Source organism: Pan paniscus, chromosome 8, assembly GCF_029289425.2.
Source record: "Pan paniscus chromosome 8, NHGRI_mPanPan1-v2.0_pri, whole genome shotgun sequence".
Lineage (NCBI taxonomy): Eukaryota > Metazoa > Chordata > Mammalia > Primates > Hominidae > Pan > Pan paniscus.
Window position 1 is genome coordinate 39,315,184 of NC_073257.2, and position 19,926 is coordinate 39,335,109.

The 19,926-nt window shown below is 39.1% G+C and overlaps 1 protein-coding gene across 3 annotated transcripts in view; it reads left to right on the top strand.

Annotated features, from left to right (window-relative positions):
- The first annotated feature begins 16,968 nt into the window (after positions 1 to 16,968).
- PDSS1 (decaprenyl diphosphate synthase subunit 1) overlaps positions 16,969 to 19,926 on the top strand; it is a 51,577-nt gene continuing 48,619 nt past the window's right edge. For 2 of the 3 annotated variants that reach the window (XM_003821409.4, XM_034930146.3), the window contains exon 1: positions 16,969 to 19,673. In XM_003821409.4, coding sequence (XP_003821457.3) covers positions 19,545 to 19,673 — 129 coding nt within the window. In that variant the 5' untranslated portion in view covers positions 16,969 to 19,544. Of the gene's footprint in view, positions 19,674 to 19,740; positions 19,858 to 19,926 lie in introns of those variants that run through there. The other variant, XM_063607636.1, reaches the window with a different exon arrangement.

Genomic DNA, 19,926 nt, shown 5'->3' on the forward strand with positions numbered 1-19,926 from the left:
AAAACTGGTTTTCCCATAAAAGTGACAAAAAAAGAAGATAACTGAATGGAATTGTAGAAGTGTTTTTCAGTCAAGTTTCCAAATCAACACGGGGTGGGATGTCAGGGAGAAGAATGAATTTCAAATCAGAAAAAGATAAGAAAGTCTGGGGGAGGCCAACAGTAAAATAAAGATGAAGCACAATGTCAGATAGAAGGAATAAATCACATATATCAATTGTTATAATAAATGTGATCAGCCTACATACTTCTGTTAAGACAGAAACTATCACATTGAATCAAAATCTGACTATACATTGTTTTTACAGGAAGAACACTTTAAAACAAATAAAGATAGGTAGATAAAGGTAAAAGATAACGTGAGATTCAAGGTAAACTCAACCAAAAGAAAGCATGAATGGCAATATTAATGTCAGGTGAGTTGAAATCAACAGTTTTAAGTATATATCAAAATAAATGGAATCATTGTTAAGATAAAAGCTATTTTTTGAAGAAAATATAAGTAGAAAATCTGTATGTACCAATAATACATAGCAAAATATGTAAATTTCAAACAATTAGAAAAAAACTTGGATACAAATATAATTAAAGTAGGAGCTTTTAATACACATCTCTTAAGAATCTAAATTATCTGTGTAATCCCAGCATTTTGTGAGGCTGAGACAGGTGGATCACCTGAGGTCAGGAGTTCGAGACCCACCTGGCAAACATGGTGAAACCTTGTCTCTACCAAAAGTACAAAAGAATTAGTCAGGGATGGTGGTGGGCGCCTGTAATCCCAACTACTCGGGAGGCTGAGGCAGGAGAATCGCTTCAACCTGGGAGGCGGAGGTTGCAGTGAGTCAAGATTGCGCCATTGCACTCCAGCCTGGGCGACAGAGTGAGATTCTGTCCCCCCCCACAAAAAAAAAAAAAAAGAATCTAACTTATCTAACAGAGAAAAATTGAGAGGCTCATAAAGGACTTGAATAATGTAATCAGTACACTCAATTTGATATATTAAAACTTCTCACTACACAATACATGTTTTTACATATAATCACCAAACACATCCAAAAATGTTTTATGTTGGGCCACAAAGACACTTTAACACATTTTGAATAGTAGAGTTTTATCAAACATACTCTTTACATAAAAATACAGACAAAATAATCCCAACTACTTAGAAATTAAGAAATACAGTGATTAAAAAAAGAAATACAGTGATAAATAACTCTTGGATTAAACAGGAAATAAACAGATTTCACAGCCTCTAAAAAGCAGTAAGCAAGAAAAAAACTATACCCCAGTAGCCATGGACAAAAAAGCCCAAACTGAACTAGAAAAAATATACAGCACTAAACAATAAGAGAGTATTTTAGGTGTTAGTTTCTTAGTTTTCAAGAAAAATAATCATTATACAAATAAGTTTTCACACAGATTTTATCAGTAGATTAAGGATTTACTCACAGCTGCTTTTTGCCTAGGGTCCAGCAATGGGTTTAGAGCTTGTAACAACTTGTTAAAATTAAACATCCTAATATTGGCCTGATTTCCTATTTTATATCTTCTTTCATTCTCAGATGTGTTTTGTACCAAATCTCTATTTAAAATAAAACATTATAACTTTATGTTGGAAAATATTATTTTTATTTATTTATTTATTTATTTATTTATTTTGAGACAAAGTTTTGCTTTGTCACCCAGGCTGGAATGCAGTGGCATGATCCCAGCTCACTGTAACCTCCACCTCCCAGGCTCTAGTGATCCTCCTGCTTCAGCCTCCCAAGTAGCTGGGAGACCACAGGCATGTATCACCATGCCCAGCTAATGTTTTAAATTAACTGTAGAGAAAGGGTCTCCCTATGTTGCCCAGGCTGGTCTTGAACTCCTGACCTCAAGGGATCCTCCTGCCTCAGCCTCCAAAAGTGCTGCAATTATAGGCGTGAGCCACTGTCCCCAGCCACAGTGGGGATAATTATAATAAATAGCTTCTTTCTTTGTTTTTAAGCTTATAGTTGACCATATGAATCTGTAGGTGTTATATAAAAATCTTTCTGACATTAAGTTGAAGGTAATAGAATACACTAAAAGCTTTTAAAACATGAACATTTGTCTAACGGAGAAATCTTTTTCTATCCTCTAAGAATTTCCAGTCTATCACATACGGCTTCAATCTCCAACTCAAGTAGCATGTCCTCCGCAACACCTCTGATCTCTCCAGTGCCAATACTGGATTTCTGTTACCTCCATTTCATATATTAGTGGAGTGAGAGGTTAGGTAACTTTTCCAAAGGCACAGAGCTATTAAGGGTCAGATGCTGAACTCAAAATCTCACCTGTCTGACAACGTGTTTCCTGGTATACCTCATGCCATCTTCTCTAGTATGTATTGGATTTTAATTTGAATTTTTTTTTAAAAGACAGGGTCTCGCTCGGTCACCCAGGCTGGAGTGCAATGGCACCACTGTAACTCACCGCAGCCTCGGACTCCTAATCTAAAGAGGTCCTCCTGCCTTGGCCTCCCAAAGTGCTGGGATTACAGGTGCTCGCCAACATGCCCAGTCCTTATAATATGTATTCTCTGAGGACAGAAACCATGAAGAGTTCATCTTTGTATCACTTAATGGCACCCAGAAGATCTGGTAGGCACATAAAAATGACCATTTTATAAATGAACCCAATTCTTTCTACTACCCCGTCACTTTTTTATCTATAAGAGTTTACCAGAGATAACTTGTGATGATATTTTTAGTGAAATAAGGTGTGTATGTATGCATACATATGCAAATTGTACATACCGGGATTACAGGCTTGTAATTACGGGACTACGGACCGTAGTCAATTGTAATGGATAACAAACTGAAGTTATCAGTATTACAAACACGTAAAACAACAAAAAAAATTCCAAAACATGCTTATAAAATATTTTTTTACCTTCATTAAATTATCCAGAATAGAAAAGATTATGGAAATGCCATGTGTTTTAGAGATGAAACAAAATGACGTTATCAATGGAAAGTTTAACAGGTTAACATCAAATAGCTTAAAATGTTCCAACTATATTTTAAAATTACATTTAGCCTTTTGTTTCATAATCCCTTCCCCCAGGTTTCAAATACTATAGTAATAAAAGGCCAAGAAATAGAACTTCCTCTTTTATTTCTCCTCAATTCCTAGCAGTTGTTTAAAAATATATATTACTTAAAATGGACTTGAGACTAGTGGAGGAATAAGATTAATTTTAGGAGGTTGTGAAAAGTGGAAAAAATAAAAATACGAGTCATTTTTAGGACAGTAGGAGAATGGGTAGCCATCTTTTTATTGCTGGAGACATTTGTACATCATAGAAAAAAGTCCAGAAAAATTAATAATAAAATGGTTAACAGTGATTACCTTGGAGAATGAAACTCTACTCACTTCTGTATATTGTAAATTATTTACCATAAGCATGTAGTAATTTATTAAAAATTTAAAAATTGCTTTAAAGAGATACATACTCATATGCATAATGTTACAGGTAACATCATCCTGATCTGTTCAAAACCATTTTAAACATGAAAAACATCTTTCTCTGTCATTAAAAACCAACTTGTAGGCAGTAGCCCCCCCTTATCTGCAGACGATGTGTACCAACACCCCCAGGGGAATGCCTGAAACCACAGATAGTACCAAACTCTCTATATACTATGATTTTTCCTATACATACATACCTATGATAAAGTTTAATTTATAAATTAGGTACAGTAACAGATTAACAACAATAACTAATAATAAAATAGAACAATTATAAAAACATGCCAGCATCACTACTCTTGCACTTTGGGACCATTACTAAGTGAAATAAAGGTGACTCGAACACAAGCACTGAGTCCTGCAATGGTCCATAGAACTACTCAGCTACAAGTGACTCATGGGATGGAGTGACTCATGGCCAGGGAGTGTCTCCAGCATGGATAAACTGGACAGAGAGAGAATTCACATCCCAGATGAGACGGAGCAAGACTTCATCATGCTACTCAGAATAGTGAGCACTTTAAACTTATGAATTGCTTATTTCTGGAATTTTGCATTTAATATTTTTAGACCATGGTTGACCACGGGGAAGTGAAATTGTGGAAAGAGAATGCAGATAAGGGGGAAACTTCTGTATTACAAATGCTAAGAAGCTCATCAATAGGAATTTTTTAAATTCACAAAAAAGGAAGCCTTCCACTTCAACAAATTCTACTTTCTCGTCAGAAGAATGAAATATCAGTAGATAACTTACCACAAGCAAAAACTAACAGACTTCCACAAGACAATAAGTTGTGCTGTCTCAGATACCACGATAGAAAAAAAATCCTAAAATGAAATTTAGAGATTTCTCAGGTTTTTAGCAATGTATGCTCTTTTAGGATCCTCCGATAAGTCACAAGAAGCATATAGGAAAACTTCAAAGGTGGGTCAAAAGATGACTAAAAGAGTGGAAATTAGTAGTTATAAGAAAAATAGAGAAAAGTAAAATTATTCATCCAGAAATAATACATAAGAGGCTTAGACACAGTATCATGATCAAGCTTCTCCATGGCAAATAACCAACGTAAAATCAACAGAATTCAGTACAAGGGAGTTAAGTTTCAGCAATGTGAGTTACTAAACTTCGAATGTGTCACCAAGAAAAATAATGGAATTCCCTTCTCAGTGACTGTTAAAATAATGGAAAAGCTTTAAGAAGATCAAAAAATTTCCATAAGAATAGAAAAACACATTTTGCTATTACGTATTTTATTTACTTTAGAACTGCTGCAATAGAAATATTGACATATCTAATGTGTGACGAAAGAATGTATGTGACCAAGTTATAAATGCTGCTCAAAAAATAACGTGTACTGTCAGGATGTAGGAACACCTGCTCTTTTTTTCTAGGCATCTTTTAAACAAAATAACTGTCATGTCTATGCCTTGTTTAAGAAGTGGTGCATCTTAACTTCCTGTAACAAAATGTTCAAACGGCTCTGCACTTCCTTTGCTAGCTTTAGTGTTTTAAATTCTAAGCTTCAATCTCTAGTGTTGGCAGGCCAACGAGAAAAAACAGAATTGTCTTTTCTCTTTAAATGCTTACCACGTGGGATTGTAAATTAGGTCAACCATGTGGAAAGCAAGTTGGAGATTTCTCCAAGAACTTAAAACCTAACTACTGTTCAACCCGGCAATCCCATTACTGGGTATATATCCAAAAGAAAACAAATCATTCTATCAAAAACACACCTGCCCTCATATGTTCATCACAGCACTATTCACAATAGCAAAGACATGGAATCAAGTTAGTGCCTATCAACTGCGGATTGGATAAAGAAAATGTGGTACATATAAATCATGGAATACTATACAGCCATAAAAAAGAATGAAACCATGTCCTTTGCAGCAACATAGATGTAGCTGTAGGCCATTATCCTAAACAAATTAATATAGGAACAGAAAACCAAATACTACATATTCTCACTTATAAGAGTGAGCTAAACATTAGGTACTCCTGGACATAAAGATAGCACTAATAGACACTAGTGACCTCTGGGGAGGAGAAAGGTTGAAAAACGATTTGGTACTTTACTCACTACCTTGGTGAGGGGATCAGTCGTACCCCAAACCTCAGGGTTATGCAATATACCCACGTAATAAACCTGCATATTTCCCCTGAATCTAAAATAAAAGTTGCGATTATAAAAAAATAAACAAACAAATAAATAAATACTTACCACGTATCTATTAGGTTCTTTGACATCCATCGAGGGATAATGTTCCTGTATGATGAAGTCTAATAATCCCCTGGAGATAAAAAGGACGTAGCATCAGTGTCCCTCAGAACACAGTATCCAATATCCAAGTACCTAACCCCCTCAACATCTATGAATTCATTAGATCAGGCTCAAGATGTTAAAACTTGAAGAATAATGTTTTACTACCAAAACAGCCAAAAAGTAATATTTCTTCAATCCCAATGAAAAATCAAAATATGTTTCTAAGATCATATGAGGTTCTACATTATTATGTTTCAAATTTGATTAGTTCAATAAACATCCATTGAGTACCTGCTATACCTACTATATGCTAAGCCCTGGGCAAGTGCTAGGAAAAAGAATGGTAAGACCCAGAACCCAGACCTCAAAGAGTACATGCTCTACTAGGGAAGAAGAACATATGAAAAAATCATGATGTTACATTATAATAAATGCAATACCAGAATTATATAAAATGAACAGTGATAACAGAGCAGAGAATGATTATTTGTGGTAGGTCATTTAAGGCTTCACACATGAGGTGACAAAAAATTGGCAAATGTCTGAGGTTAAAATATTTAAAGTTATACCAGGATACAGCAAACATGTAATAAATAAAATATATAAACTGCACATGTATCATATTTTCTATTCCCATTTTAACCAACTATTCTAGTTACCTGCCTAACCACTAGTATGGACTGCACTGAATAAGAGGAAATCTGGAAGCAAATTTCAGCTGTAGATATGATTTGGATTTTACTAAAACCCAGTTAAAATAGTAAGTGTAGATTAGCATTTGTCTAATATCTATCTATGTCTCATATGTATATACACACACCATACACTGTATATGAGAGTATGTCATATTAGCCAGTGGAGGCATGTCAAGGATGAAGTGCTTAATGATATGCATTAAATGCTAGAGAGATCCGTGAACTATAACTGAAACATGACCACTAGATGGAGCAATTTCAGTGACATGGTGTGAATCCAGGCAGAACTGACCCAGAAAGCAAACGGTAGTTAGAAATAATGCCTCGTGAAAGTAGACAACTCTCCACCGGCCAGGATGACCAGAAGTTCAGTAAATGTTGCCGAGGTAGGAGACAGAGCAGCTGTGACAAGTGCGATGACTTCTTTGCTCTTATACATTTCCTTCATGTTTTTGCATATTCTTCCTGGTCCAAATCCCTATTTACTATGCTGAAAACTATAATATAGGATCCATATTCTAAATGATCCTAGTTTGTGTAAGGCATTTTTTCTTAAGTATTTCCAATAACTTTTAAAAACTGTATTAACTCAACAAATGGAAACAGAACTCTTCCTAAAGAAAACTTTTTGTTTGAAGGAACATCTTGCTAAGTCGGCTTGAGGAAGACGGGATTTTGTAAGCACAGATGCCAGCAGGTACCAAGATCTTGGAAAATGATGGAAGCCACACTGCATGACCCAAGGGGAAGAATTTATTGCTTTTGCTCTTTTGAAAAAAAATCCTTCCTCCATCTTCCCCACAGAAATCTTCAGCAAGATGCTCTCTGTTCTTAAAGACGTTGTGTACATTTGGTTTGCTGTTTGTGTTCATCCTTTCGATGGGGCTGAGTTTCACATCTGGGTCGCCCAGTGTGAAATAGGTACTATCACACATATCAAAGCTGGAGTCCAGGTAGAGAGGAGACACAAGACAGAGGATACACCTGGGGCATCCCAGGAATTGGGAAGAGAGCTTTGGATTTCCAGAAGCTGCAGAATTGAGCAATTTGAGTCACTTCCCCCACCTCCCTAGTGTGTGAGTGGTATGGAGACCCTCATTGGTAACTGGGGTGCATCCTACATTATAAGTTTTTTGAGAAACGGGACTATTGGGTTGTATACTTCTTTTATTAATCTCCTAAAAAACCTATATGGTGCTTAGCACAATAGGAAATTTTACAAATATTTATTTGAAATATTGCATTTTATTTATAAGAAAACAGAAAATACTTAACTTCACAGCACATAAATAAGCATTCTTTCCAACTGTCTTGTGCCATTTTTTAAAATGTAATTTCTGATTCAGACTTAAAAAAGAAGAAAATCTTGCCATTTGCAACAACATGGATGAAGCTCAAGGACATTATGTTAAAGTGAAATAAGCCAGACACAGAAAGACAAATACTGCATAATCTCATTTATACGGGAAACCTAAAAAAGTCCAACTCATAGAAATAGAGAGTGGAATGGTGGTGATCAGGGTCAATGAGTTAGGGGATATGGGGAGATGTTGTTCAAAGGACACGAAGTTGCAGTTATAAGATGAATAAGTCCTGAAGACCAAATGGATAGACTATAGTGGATAATAACACCTTGTACCTTTGAAATTTGCTAAGAGAGCAGATCTTAAGTATTCTCACCATAAAAAAGTAACTATATGAGGTAATGCATATGTTAATTAGCTTCATTGTGGTAATCATTTCAAAACGTATACATATGTCAAAACATCACGTTGTACATCTTAAATGTACACAATTTTTGTCAATTATACCTGCGTAAAGCTGGGGAAATATAGTCACTTTCATAGCTTAAAAAATGCAATTTCCTTAAATTCTTGGTAATCAATCATAGACTTACAAAATAAAACAAGCAAACAAACAAAAATGTAATTTTCTAACCTCAGTATCTCTAGTTCACCATAATGAGCCAAAATTTCTAATGACCAAGTTCTGAACCATGATCCTGCAGCATGCAGCACTACTGCACCTTAAAGAGAAACATTTGGCTGGGCGTGGTGGCTCACGCCTGTAATCCCAGCACTTTGGGAGGCCGAGACAGGCAGATCACGACGTCAGGAGATCGAGACCATCCTGGCTAACATGGTGAAACCCCGTCTCTACTAAAAATACAAAAAAAAAAAAAAATTAGCCGGGCGTGGTGGGGGGTGCCTGTGGACCCAGCTACTCAGGAGACTGAGGAGGGAGAATGGCGTGAACCTTGGAGGCAGAGCTTGCAGTGAGCCAAGATCACGCCACTGCACTCCAGCCTGGGCAACAGAGCTACACTCCATCTCAAATAAATAAATAAATAAATAAATAAATAAAACAAAACAAAAAAAGAAACATTTATTGGCCAGGCGCAGTGGCTCATGCCTGTAATCGCAGCACTTTGGGAGGCCAAGGCAGATATATAACAAGTTCAGGAGTTTGAGACCAGCTTGGCCAAAATGGTGAAATCCCATCTCTACCAAAAATACAAAAAAAAAAAATTAGCTGGGTGTGGTGGTGAGCGCCTGTAATCCCAGCTACTCAGGAGGCTGTGGCAGGAGAATCACTTGAACTCAGGAAGGCTGAGGTTGCAGTGAGCCGAGATCACGCCACTGCACTCCAACTTAGGCAACAAGAGTGAGACTCCATCTCAAAAAAAAAAAAATTTATTTTAGCATAAAACTCTATTAGGCTATAGGAATACGGCAAAATATCTTTCCTTAAAAATTATTTTAATAAAAAATAATATATTCTCTGAATTTATCAGAAAAATAACCAATTTCATCCATAAAGGATCAAGAGTATTTCTTTATTCTTTAAAGAATGAATCAGAATGTCCAGAACCACACTTTTACAGCCAGCAAGCCTCTAATCTAGCTAAAGGCTGAGAGAGAGCTGCTGGCCTCCAAACTCTTGATTTCCCACTTGTCTCATCAATAGTGACCTTTTCCCTGTACTTGATCCTGAATAAGCGAATGAATTATTTTGCATAGGTCTTTAACATAAATACAATCAGTAAATAGAACTCATGTTTCTTTCTCATAAGGAATGCTGTACTTACAGGTGTTTAGATGTCAAGATGAATTCCACACCAGGGTGATAGCCCCTGCCCTGTGGCTGCTGTCCTTCAATAGACTCCCACACTCACTACCTCTGGGCCTTTGTTGATGCTATTCTCCCCTCTGCCACACAACCCACTCCCTGTCCTCCGCCTACTGAAATCTTAGCTAACCTTCTACTCAAGATCGATTTCCTCTTCCTCCATAAAGATAACCTGACCCATCTCTCTTTAACTGACCTCTGATTTTTTATAGTTTACTTGTTCCATGTGTTTAAGTATTTTTTCTTTAAAGACTGTGATTTTCTTAGGACCAGGGACTATGACATACTTATTATTCCCAGGCTAGGCATGGTGGTTCACACCTGTAATCCCAACACTGTGGGAGACCAAGGCGGGAAGACTGCTTGAGCCCAGAGTTCAAGGCCAGCCTGGGCAATATAGCAAGACCTCATCTCTACATTAATTAATTAATTACTTAAAGAAATACTTATTACTCCTGGACCCCTTAAAGTGTGGTCCAATGGCAGGCACAGAAAAGGGCCAATAAGTAGTTTTGGGGTTGGCTGGACCATGCATATAGACAGGACTCATCCACAGTACTAATCTGGATATTTATTTTCATGTGTCTTTTTTTGAGCAATAAAATGTAGTCACTTTGAAAAAGCATATAAGCTTAATCTATTATTCTAAATGTTTACTTCATGAACAGCCACAGAATCACATTCCTCAATATTAACACTGAAAGACACAGGGGGTTCTAGTCTAACCTCATTTTATTTTATTTTATTTTTTATTTTTTGAGACAGAGTCTTACTCTCCCGACCAGGTTGGAGGGCAGTGGCACGATCATAGCTCACTGCAGCCTTGATCTCCAGGCTCAAGGGATCCTCCCACCTTAGCCTCCCAAGTAGCTGGGACTACAGGTATGCACTACCACGTCTAGCTAATTATTTTTCTAATTTTTTTTTTTTTTTTTGTAGAGACAGGGTCTCCCTATGTTGCCTAGCCTGGTCTCAAACTCCTGGGCTCAAGAAATCCTCCCACTTTGGCCTCCCAAAGTGCTAGGTTAAAGGCATGAGCCACCGTGCCCAGCCTAACCTCATTTTAGATGGCAAAAATGAGGGGCAGATTGTTTAAGTGACTTGCCCAAGTCACAAAGTGAGTTCCTGCAGGGCCAGCTCTAGGTTTCACATATTCTTTTTTCCTACCTAGCATTATTCTCACTGTACCACAGCGGCTCCTGGGCAAATGTTAGGATAAAAGCACAATGGAAATATCTCTGCATATGTGAAGATCTAGAGATGAAAATTCTACTATTGTCCTAATAGAAGTAATACTGGAGACTATTTAAGCCATTAAGATTGTGGCTTGGAATTCAGATAAACTGAATATACATGTCACAGCCACAAAAGTTAGTAGTGTTATTTATACCAGTCATACCAATAGTCTGTGACTGGAAAGTCATATCCAATCAGCAAAAGCAAAAAGACCTACACAGTTATAGGCCCACATGTAATAGTATCATTTCATCCAGATGAAATTAGAGAGAGAGAAAGAGATGCTGTAAAAATAAATAACCCATAATTTCTTTAAGCATGAATATTTGGGGGAAATTTTTTAAATGGAAATCTTATAAAAACACACTGCTATGGTCTGAGAGTATTCATCCCCCTAAAACTCCTATGTTGAAACCCAGTCACCAAAGTGATGGTATTAGAAAATAGGGTCTTTAGGAGGTAACTAGGTCATGAGGGCTCCATCCTCATGAATGGGGTTCGTGTCCTTATAAAAGAGGCCTCAGAGAGCTGCCTTCGCTTCCGCCATGTGAGGATGAAGTGAGAAGGCGCCATCTATGAAGCAGAGAACCCTCAAAAGATACCACATCTGTGGGTGCTTTGATCTTGGACTTCCTGAACTCCAGAACTGGGAGCAATAAACTTCTGTTGTTTATAAATTACCCAGTCCAAGGCATTTTGTTATAGCAGCCCGAACGGAGTAGGACACATATTATGCATAAAGTGTAACAAGTATGAAATGTATGCTTGGTAAATCACTGAACATTGGCAAGGGTCTGACCCATGACAGCCATAAAAAGGAATGACAGCCATAAAAAGGAACAAGATCATGTCCTTTGCAGGGACATGGATGGAGTTGGAAGCCATTACCTTCAGCAAACTAACACAGGAACAGAAAACCAAACACTGCATCTTCTCAGTTATAAGTTGCAGCTGACTGAGAACACATGGATATGCCAGGGGGAACAACACACACTGGGCACCTGTAGGGGGATTGGGGGGAAGGAGAGCATCAGCAAGAATAGCTAATGGATGCTGAGCTCAATAACTGGGTGATGGGGGCTGGGCTCAGTGGCTCATGCCCATTATCCTAGCACTTTGGGAGGCCAAGGCAGGCAGATCACTTGAGGTCAGGAGTTCAAAATCAGCCTGCCCAACATGGTGAAACCCCGTCTCTACTGAAAATACAAAAAAAAAAAAATTAGCCTGGCGTTGTGGCGTGTGCCTGTAATCCCAGCTACTTGAGAGTTCAAGATAAGCCTGGGCAACATGGCGAAACCCTGTCTCTACAAAAGTTAGCCAGGCATGGTGACAAGTGCCTGTGGTACCAGCCAATTGGGTGGCTAAAGCAGGAGGATCGCTTGAACCCAGGAGGCAGAGGTTGCAGCAAGCCGAGATCGTGCCACTGCACTCCAGCATGGGTGACAGAGCAAAGCTCCATCTCAAAATAAATACATTAAATAAATAAATAAATAAATAACTGGGTGATGGGATGATCTGTGCAGTAAACCACCATGGCACACGTTTACCTATGTAACAAAACTGCACATCCTGCACATGTACCTCTGAACTTAAAAGATGAAAAGAAAAATAAATTGATGTTCAAGTTTGTCAAAGGTGACCCTTAAAGTCCTCCTAATGGCTTGACTACTTTGTCTTTTAGTCTACAGGACTTTGAAGAAGGAAGGAAATAACTAACCCAGCAAACCAGAACCTGATGCTATAATAATTGTAATAGTTAACACGTTAAGCACTTTACATATATTTCCTAATTTAATCCTACACCAACCCTACGATACTTTACTATTTGTCTTAAAATTTGTTCCTGAGCAAACCATCATTACCAAAAAGCCCCCAAACCACCAGAGAGTGTTAATCTTATCTAGCTTACAGGAAAGTCACAGTCACAACAATTGGTCCTATGTTCCCGTTTCTGTTTTTAATTAGTCAGATACCATACCCTGAATTTGTTGCTTAATTTCTTGCTTAACATCTTGCTTGATTTCCAGAATGTTCCTTAATTCCTTCCTGATTTCTGCAGCACAAATAACATCCCCAAGGAATCTTGATTTACTCCCATTCTAGTAGTTGTACATTGTTCTATGGCTATCTTGATATAATTATAATCTATTTGTCCTTCTTTTTATCTGTTTTATATTAATTTATTTTTTGAGACAGGGTCTCACTCTGTCACCCTGGCTGCAGTGTGGTGGCACAACTTCGGCTCACTGCAACCTCTGCCTCCCAGTCTCAAGCGATCCTCCCTCTTTAGCCACCCAATTGGCTGGGACCACAGGCACGTGTCACCATGCCTGGCTAATTTTTGTAGAGAAGGGTTTCACCATGTTGCCCAGGCTGATCTTGAACTCCTAGGCTCAAGCAATCTGCCTGCCTTGGCCTCCCAAAGTGCTGGGATTATAGGTGTGAGCCACTGCACCCGGCTTGTCCTTTTATATTGACACATTGTACTACTTAATTTTGCCAAAAATGCCAAAAGTGCACTGAATGAGTTCTCTAGCAATAATCCACAGAAATTTTATATTTATGCTGCCCCAGTATTCTCAATTCCATTCAAAGAATTAGACTCTAGCTTTAGCACAGCAAGAAATCACATCAGCTAATCTATAAACATCTTCTGATGGCATATTCCTTTAGACACATCTTGTTGAACTCCCAATGCACTAATTTAAAACTTAATGCAAAATAATTTCTTTAGTAGGACAGCATTTCCATCAAATAATTCTATTTGCATAAGGGAAGTTATGATGTTGCTACTCTGACCTGGTTGCCCCCATATCGGTGAGCCAGTGGAATGGATCCAAACACTGTCTTTTCGCCACTTACAAGGTGGATAAAATCATCTGTTTCTGAAACAGATAAATCAAGGTCCAAAATATTTTCTAGAACTTCCCGAGGCAGGAAAAACAAATTTACAAACCGACGTCATCTTTCACTTTTTTGGGGTTTTTTTGTTTTGTTTTTTTTGAGACACAAGCTCACTCAGTTACCCAGGCTGGAGTGCAGAGGCACAATCATGGCTCACTGCAGCTTTAACCTCCTGGGTTCAAGTGATCCTCCCGCTTTGGCCTCCTAAAGTGCTACGATTACAGGATGGAGCTAGGGCACCCGGCCTAATAATTTTTAAGAATGAGACTTAATGGAAGAAAATTCAAAGAATAAACCTCTTCTGAAAATATATTATTAATTTTTTTTCATAAGAGATGTACCATACTGTCTATGTTTATGCTATTTGGGAAAAATTAGTTCTACTAGATGGTTCTAAAATTTTTATGGCTTTCTTATGATGCATGGTAAAACAATATTTTTCCTAGGACAAATTCATTTAAGAAACTACAAAAAAAGTCCTATTTTTAGCCCAAATTCATTTATGTCATGGGAGAAAAATTTAGAATTTATTAGACACCATTAGATAAAGGATATGTAAGATAACAATTTAACTCATTTTCCTCTTTTTCACAAAAGCATATTTTTCTTGTAAGACAACTTTAAGTTGAAACTGAGTAAGTATCAGTGTGATTTATAAGAATGACATCTCCAAGTATTTGAATTTTAAACACAGTCATTTATAATTAGACTAATAATATTAACTCTAAAAAATTATTTTAAACAAATATTTTAGTAAGTTAAGTATTTGTGTTGTGAAAAACTAATGCCTAACCTTTGAAACTGCTACAAGACGTACTCTTGATTTGAAAGGAGTTCAGAAAAAGATACATAAAATACAGTTTTCCACTTTATGAACATAATTTTCTTTAACAGGATCAACAGGCAACATAGCTGATAAAATAAAACATCCTTCTTAATGTTCTCATTTGTTGCATATACAGCACTAATATCCCTTAGAAAATCTATGGTTCTTCAAGAAACTCAAGTCACTATTTTCTTCATGCTTTGTTATTTAAAGGCTACTTTGTAATTTCAACACAATCTAGCCAACATTCATTTAGGTCAGTATATCATGGAACTGTTCAAGAGCCTAGGAAATGGAAAAGGTTTAAAACAGGAAGACACATACCCTGTCTTCAAAGATCTTCACTCTTGGAAGGCATATCAGATATATATACATATATATATATATTCTTTTTGAGATGGAGTTTCTCTCTTGTTGCTCACGCTGGAGTGCAATGGTGTTATCACGGCTCATTGCAAACTCCGCCTCCCAGTTTCAAGTGATTCTCCTGCCTCAGCCTCCCACGTAGCTGGGATTACAGGCATGTGCCACCATGCCCGGCTAATTTTGCATTTTTAGTAAGGATGGGGTTTCATCATGTTGGTCAGGCTGGTCTCAAACTCCTGACCTCAGGTGATCTGCTCACCTCGGCCTCCCAAAGTGCTGGGATTACAGGCATGAGCCACCGCGCCCAGCCAACAAATATATATTTTTAAATGGAGGTGAGCTTCATTACAGAATTACAAGTATAGTACTAGTTAATTCAATGGAACCAAAATCCATTAGGCACACAATCACATGCATTCTGCCCTTTGGAAACACAATTAGCTAAAGGAAACAGGTAGAGAAGAGACATAAATACCTTAAGACCAGGCAATACATGGCTTACTAGATGCACAAAACTGCTGTAGATCCCACATATGATAGCTGCCCACCCACAAAGCTAAAAGTTTAGAAATTGCCTCTGCAGAAACAAACTATGTCTCATAAAGTCCATACACTGAAACACATTTACCATATTTTAAAAGCTGTAGAGGAAAAGAAAGCTTTGAACACACTTTAGATTCTCAGAACATATTTACTCTTATTTTATAAACAACACCTAAAATCGTCATCTGTTTTTCCAATCCAAAGCAATTAAAACAAAAAAAAAATAGAAGAGAGTAGGTGTATTAATAAAACTATAAGACTAAGGGACAAAAAAACTTGTTTCTGGATACAGATTTATTGTCAAAATGTGTCACCAAATTATTTAATAAACATAATAGGAATCCAATTAATAGCCTAGCAGGATTTTTTTGAAGAAATAGACAATCTTAGTGTGCAAATCTGAAAAAATAAACGATAAATTTTTTAAGAGAAACAAGTTTGCTTATATTAAAAATTAAAAGAATACAATAACAAAAAATATTGCTATTCTAAAAATAGATGTAAAGATCAATGGAACTCAATAAAAAGTGCAGAAACAACCAAAAGCTATAAAAGAATTTCCTATACAGTGAAAATAACATTTCAAATCACTGGAGAGAGGTAGCATTAGGATAATTTGCTCCACTGTCTGGAGTAACACCAATTTATTCCATCCAGGCTTAAGTGAACTAAGTATCAGTTACAACAGCAAGTTTCTATCTTATTCAAATCAGTAATAAAAGCAGGCTAATATGGGCCATATGGCCACATTTAGCCCTTTGTATGTTCCCTTAAGTCCATGATGTATTATAAGGTAGCATCCTGGGGGAATAAATGTGTACTCAATCAAAAAGTGGCAGATTTTAGCATTCACACCAGAAAATCGGACAATATGATTGTAAGTGGAAGAACCAACAGTATATTTTCTGCTTTTGTGGGAGAGCCTCTGAGTGGAATGAACTAGATTATATAATTAACACAATCTCCTTTATGATGCTCTAACATTGGTAGGGCAGGGGCAGCATATCACATTCCATTAGTAGTTATCATTTTGTACCGCTTGATGCACGTCCCGGCAAGACAGCTGCTGGTCAATAGATGTGATCACCAGCCATGGAACAAAAAAGGCTATTTCAGGCATATTAAACCCTCACCCATGTGATGCTTTAACAAGCTAATGAGTCATAGACTAAAAACCCCAGAGAAAATTCCGAAAGCATACTAACCCCTTCTCTTAAGATCTCAGGAAAATCAGTACTGGCAACTTTAAATTCTTTAGAATTCCGTTTTGCATAAGACTATGAAATCCACAAAAACTAACAACAAACAAAAGGTTAGTGAAACTAATCTTTCACTGCAAATGTTTGAACCTTTTCTCTCAATAAATGTGCTTACCAGAGTAAGATAATTTGGATAATTCATTGATCATTTATTTAGTAAAATCAGGATGAGATGTTTTACACAGTACTGTAAATCAAGACACAGTAATACGTAGGATTATTTATTTATTTATTTGGAGACAGCGTCCCACTCTTTCATCCACACTGGAATGCAGTGGCATGATCACAACTCACTGCAGCCTCGAACTCTCGAACTTCTGGGCTCAAGCAAATTTCCCCGCCTCAGGCTCCTGAGTAGCTAGGGCTACAGTCACACACCACCACGCCTGGCTAATTTTATTTTTTGTAGAGACAGGGTCTTGCTTATGTCGCCTAGGCTGTTCTTGACATCCCGACCTCAAGCAATCCTGCCACCTTGGCCTCCCAAAGTGCTGTGATAACAGGCATGACCCACTGTGTCTGGCCTGGTACTATATTTACAATCTCTTTGGCTATAAAACCTGTTCCTATTGTAGATATTATGTTTTAAACAGTATCATCAATATGGCAAGAAAATGTCTTGGAGGGTACCTAACACTCCAACATCAAAACGACAACCTTGATCGCTTTCAGTTACACATAGGCCATTTTGATCCATCTGTACTGGCTCTTTTCATTTGTCTAAGGGCAGCAAAATAGACTAAAGTTGTTTTCAGACTGCACAAGAGAAGTCTGTTCTTTAGCACTTACCTGCATAACTCAGATAGTGTTTTTAACTTCCTCAACTCATGCTTGGCCTAGTTGGGTCAAAAGAACTACTTGTGAATTCCGTATGTCCAGTTGGTAGGTTACTGTTTTTTCTCAAGAGTTTAGCTATACAGTAATGTTGGAAGTCTTGAGGAACTTCAACTGCTGTCTCTACTTAGCCTTGCAATACTACGGCATCTTTTTTTCTTTTCTTTTTTTTAAAGAAGGAGTCTCACTTTGTCACCTAGGCCAAAGTGCAGTGGCACCATCTCGGCTCACTGCAACCTCTGCCTCCCAGGTTCAAGTGATTCTCTTGCCTCAGCCTCCCAAGTAGCTGGGATTACAGAACATACACACCATGCCCAACTAATTTTTGAATATGTAGTAGAGACGGGTTTCACCATGTTGGCCAGGCTGGTCTCAAACTCCTGACCTCAGGTGATCCGCCTGCCTCGGCCTCCCAAAATGCTGGGATGACAGGGGTGAGCTACCGTGCCCGGCCTACAGCATCTTTTTAAGAGCAATGTTTTCTGTTTTAATGTGGCCAAGCAATCTCTAAATGAAAATGGTTTGACAAAATTGTGTAGTGCCATACTTGCCAGCTATGTGAGCTTGAGTGTGATACTTACTTGACAATACAGTATTTCTTCTATATGTTTCCTTATCTTTTTTAAGGAGCAAATGATAATGTCTTAGTCATAGGATTGTCAAGTACAACCCGAGTGCTTATTGCTACACTCTACTTGGCAAATTCTACCTTTTGAATGTTTCTTAATATATAAACCTAATCTAAACCAAGATAAGCTACAGGTGCATATCAACAATCTTTACTCGTAAAGCGCTTTGCATATTTTTACATACTATTCTTCAAGATGGAAAAAACACCATTAAACTGGCTTATTTTCATAGATGTCTTTATATAGTCTATGATGTCTTCATTCCACAAAAAATCCACACGATTAAATATGAAATTAATGTACCCAGCTATGAGGCTACCGCATTCTTTAACCCAAGAACAAGAAAATACATGAATCAGAGAACTGCAATTACCTACTTGCTGGTCTATTTCCTCATTAGAGTGAATTTTTTGAGGACTAAATTGCATTTCTGTATCTCTAATGCTTACCCCCTATCTCACTGGCTCTGTGTGTTTGAGTGCATGCGCTGAATGTTTATATCACTTAATTTCTGTTCGGAACACGCTGTCTCAGCACCGGTAGATCTGGCCTTAGAGCTAAGGAAAGAAGGCCTTTCTAACCCAAAAGCGGTACTAATCCTGTACAGACTCCAATATCTCCCGGGCTGGGTACACGCAGGTTCACACCCAGGTGTGAGCAAGATTGCCAAACTATACCTATAAGGCGTTTGGAGGAGAGAGTCCAAAAGTCACGAGACCCGGCTAATTTAGCTACTATTTCACAACAACCCTGATCGTGGTCGGACTTGTTTCTAGGAAGATGCGATGGGCTGGAACTTCCTTCAAGAACAGATTGCAAAAGGCAGCCGACCAGGGCGTGGCAGGTCACTGCCAAGGGAAGCAGCAGCGGAAACCGTCGCCTCCGGCTTAGGCTGAGGAGCGGGAACCCCATTCTCTGAGTTATGTTTCTGCCTAAACACGCAGAACAAAAGAGTTCGTGGCTGCAAGGGTGGTGCGCGGTAGTATTTCTTGCTAATAAAAGGTCCCCACAGGGACATTTTTGCTATGACTGCAGGCGTGGCCAGTCTCCCTGCACAGCTTCCGGGAAGAGGTGGGGATAGGAGGCTCGCCCCGGGGAAGGTCACGCTCGGGGTCCCCAGACCAGGTCTCCGCACGCCCCTGCCCCGTCGCCTCCCGGGAGCGGCTGCAGTCCCCGTTGGCTGCAGACGGGCAGACACCCGAAGTGTCCGCGCCGGCAGCCGGACCGCACGCGAGGAAGAGCGAACCGCGCTCCCGGGCGTGGCCGAAGCGCTTCCTGTGCCAGGTTTCCGGCTCCGGGTCCCGGGAGGAGGATCGCGGGCCAGAGGCGGAGCCGCCGCCCTGCCGCGACTTTCAGACTCCGACCATGGCCTCGCGCTGGTGGCGGTGGCGACGCGGCTGCTCCTGGAGGCCGGCGGCGCGGAGCTCCGGGCCCGGCTCCCCCGGCCGTGCGGGACCGTCGGGGCCGAGCGCCGCTGCCGACGTCCGCGCGCAGGTGAGGTTGGGAGGCTCGCGCCCGGCGGGGCTCAGAGGTCACGGCTCCAATGACAGCAGTGAGCGGAATGAATGGGAGCGGGGAGCACGTGCGTCGCGACGCGGGGGCGCACGGGGTAGCTCCGGGGTGGGACTCCGGAGCTGAGGGGTGCCCGCGGTGGGACGGAGCTGCGCGTTGGACTGAAGTAGGGGCGCCCTACACGGGGTTGCAGAAAGCGGTGTCCTGGGGACCCCGGGAGCGTTTTGGGGGGTGG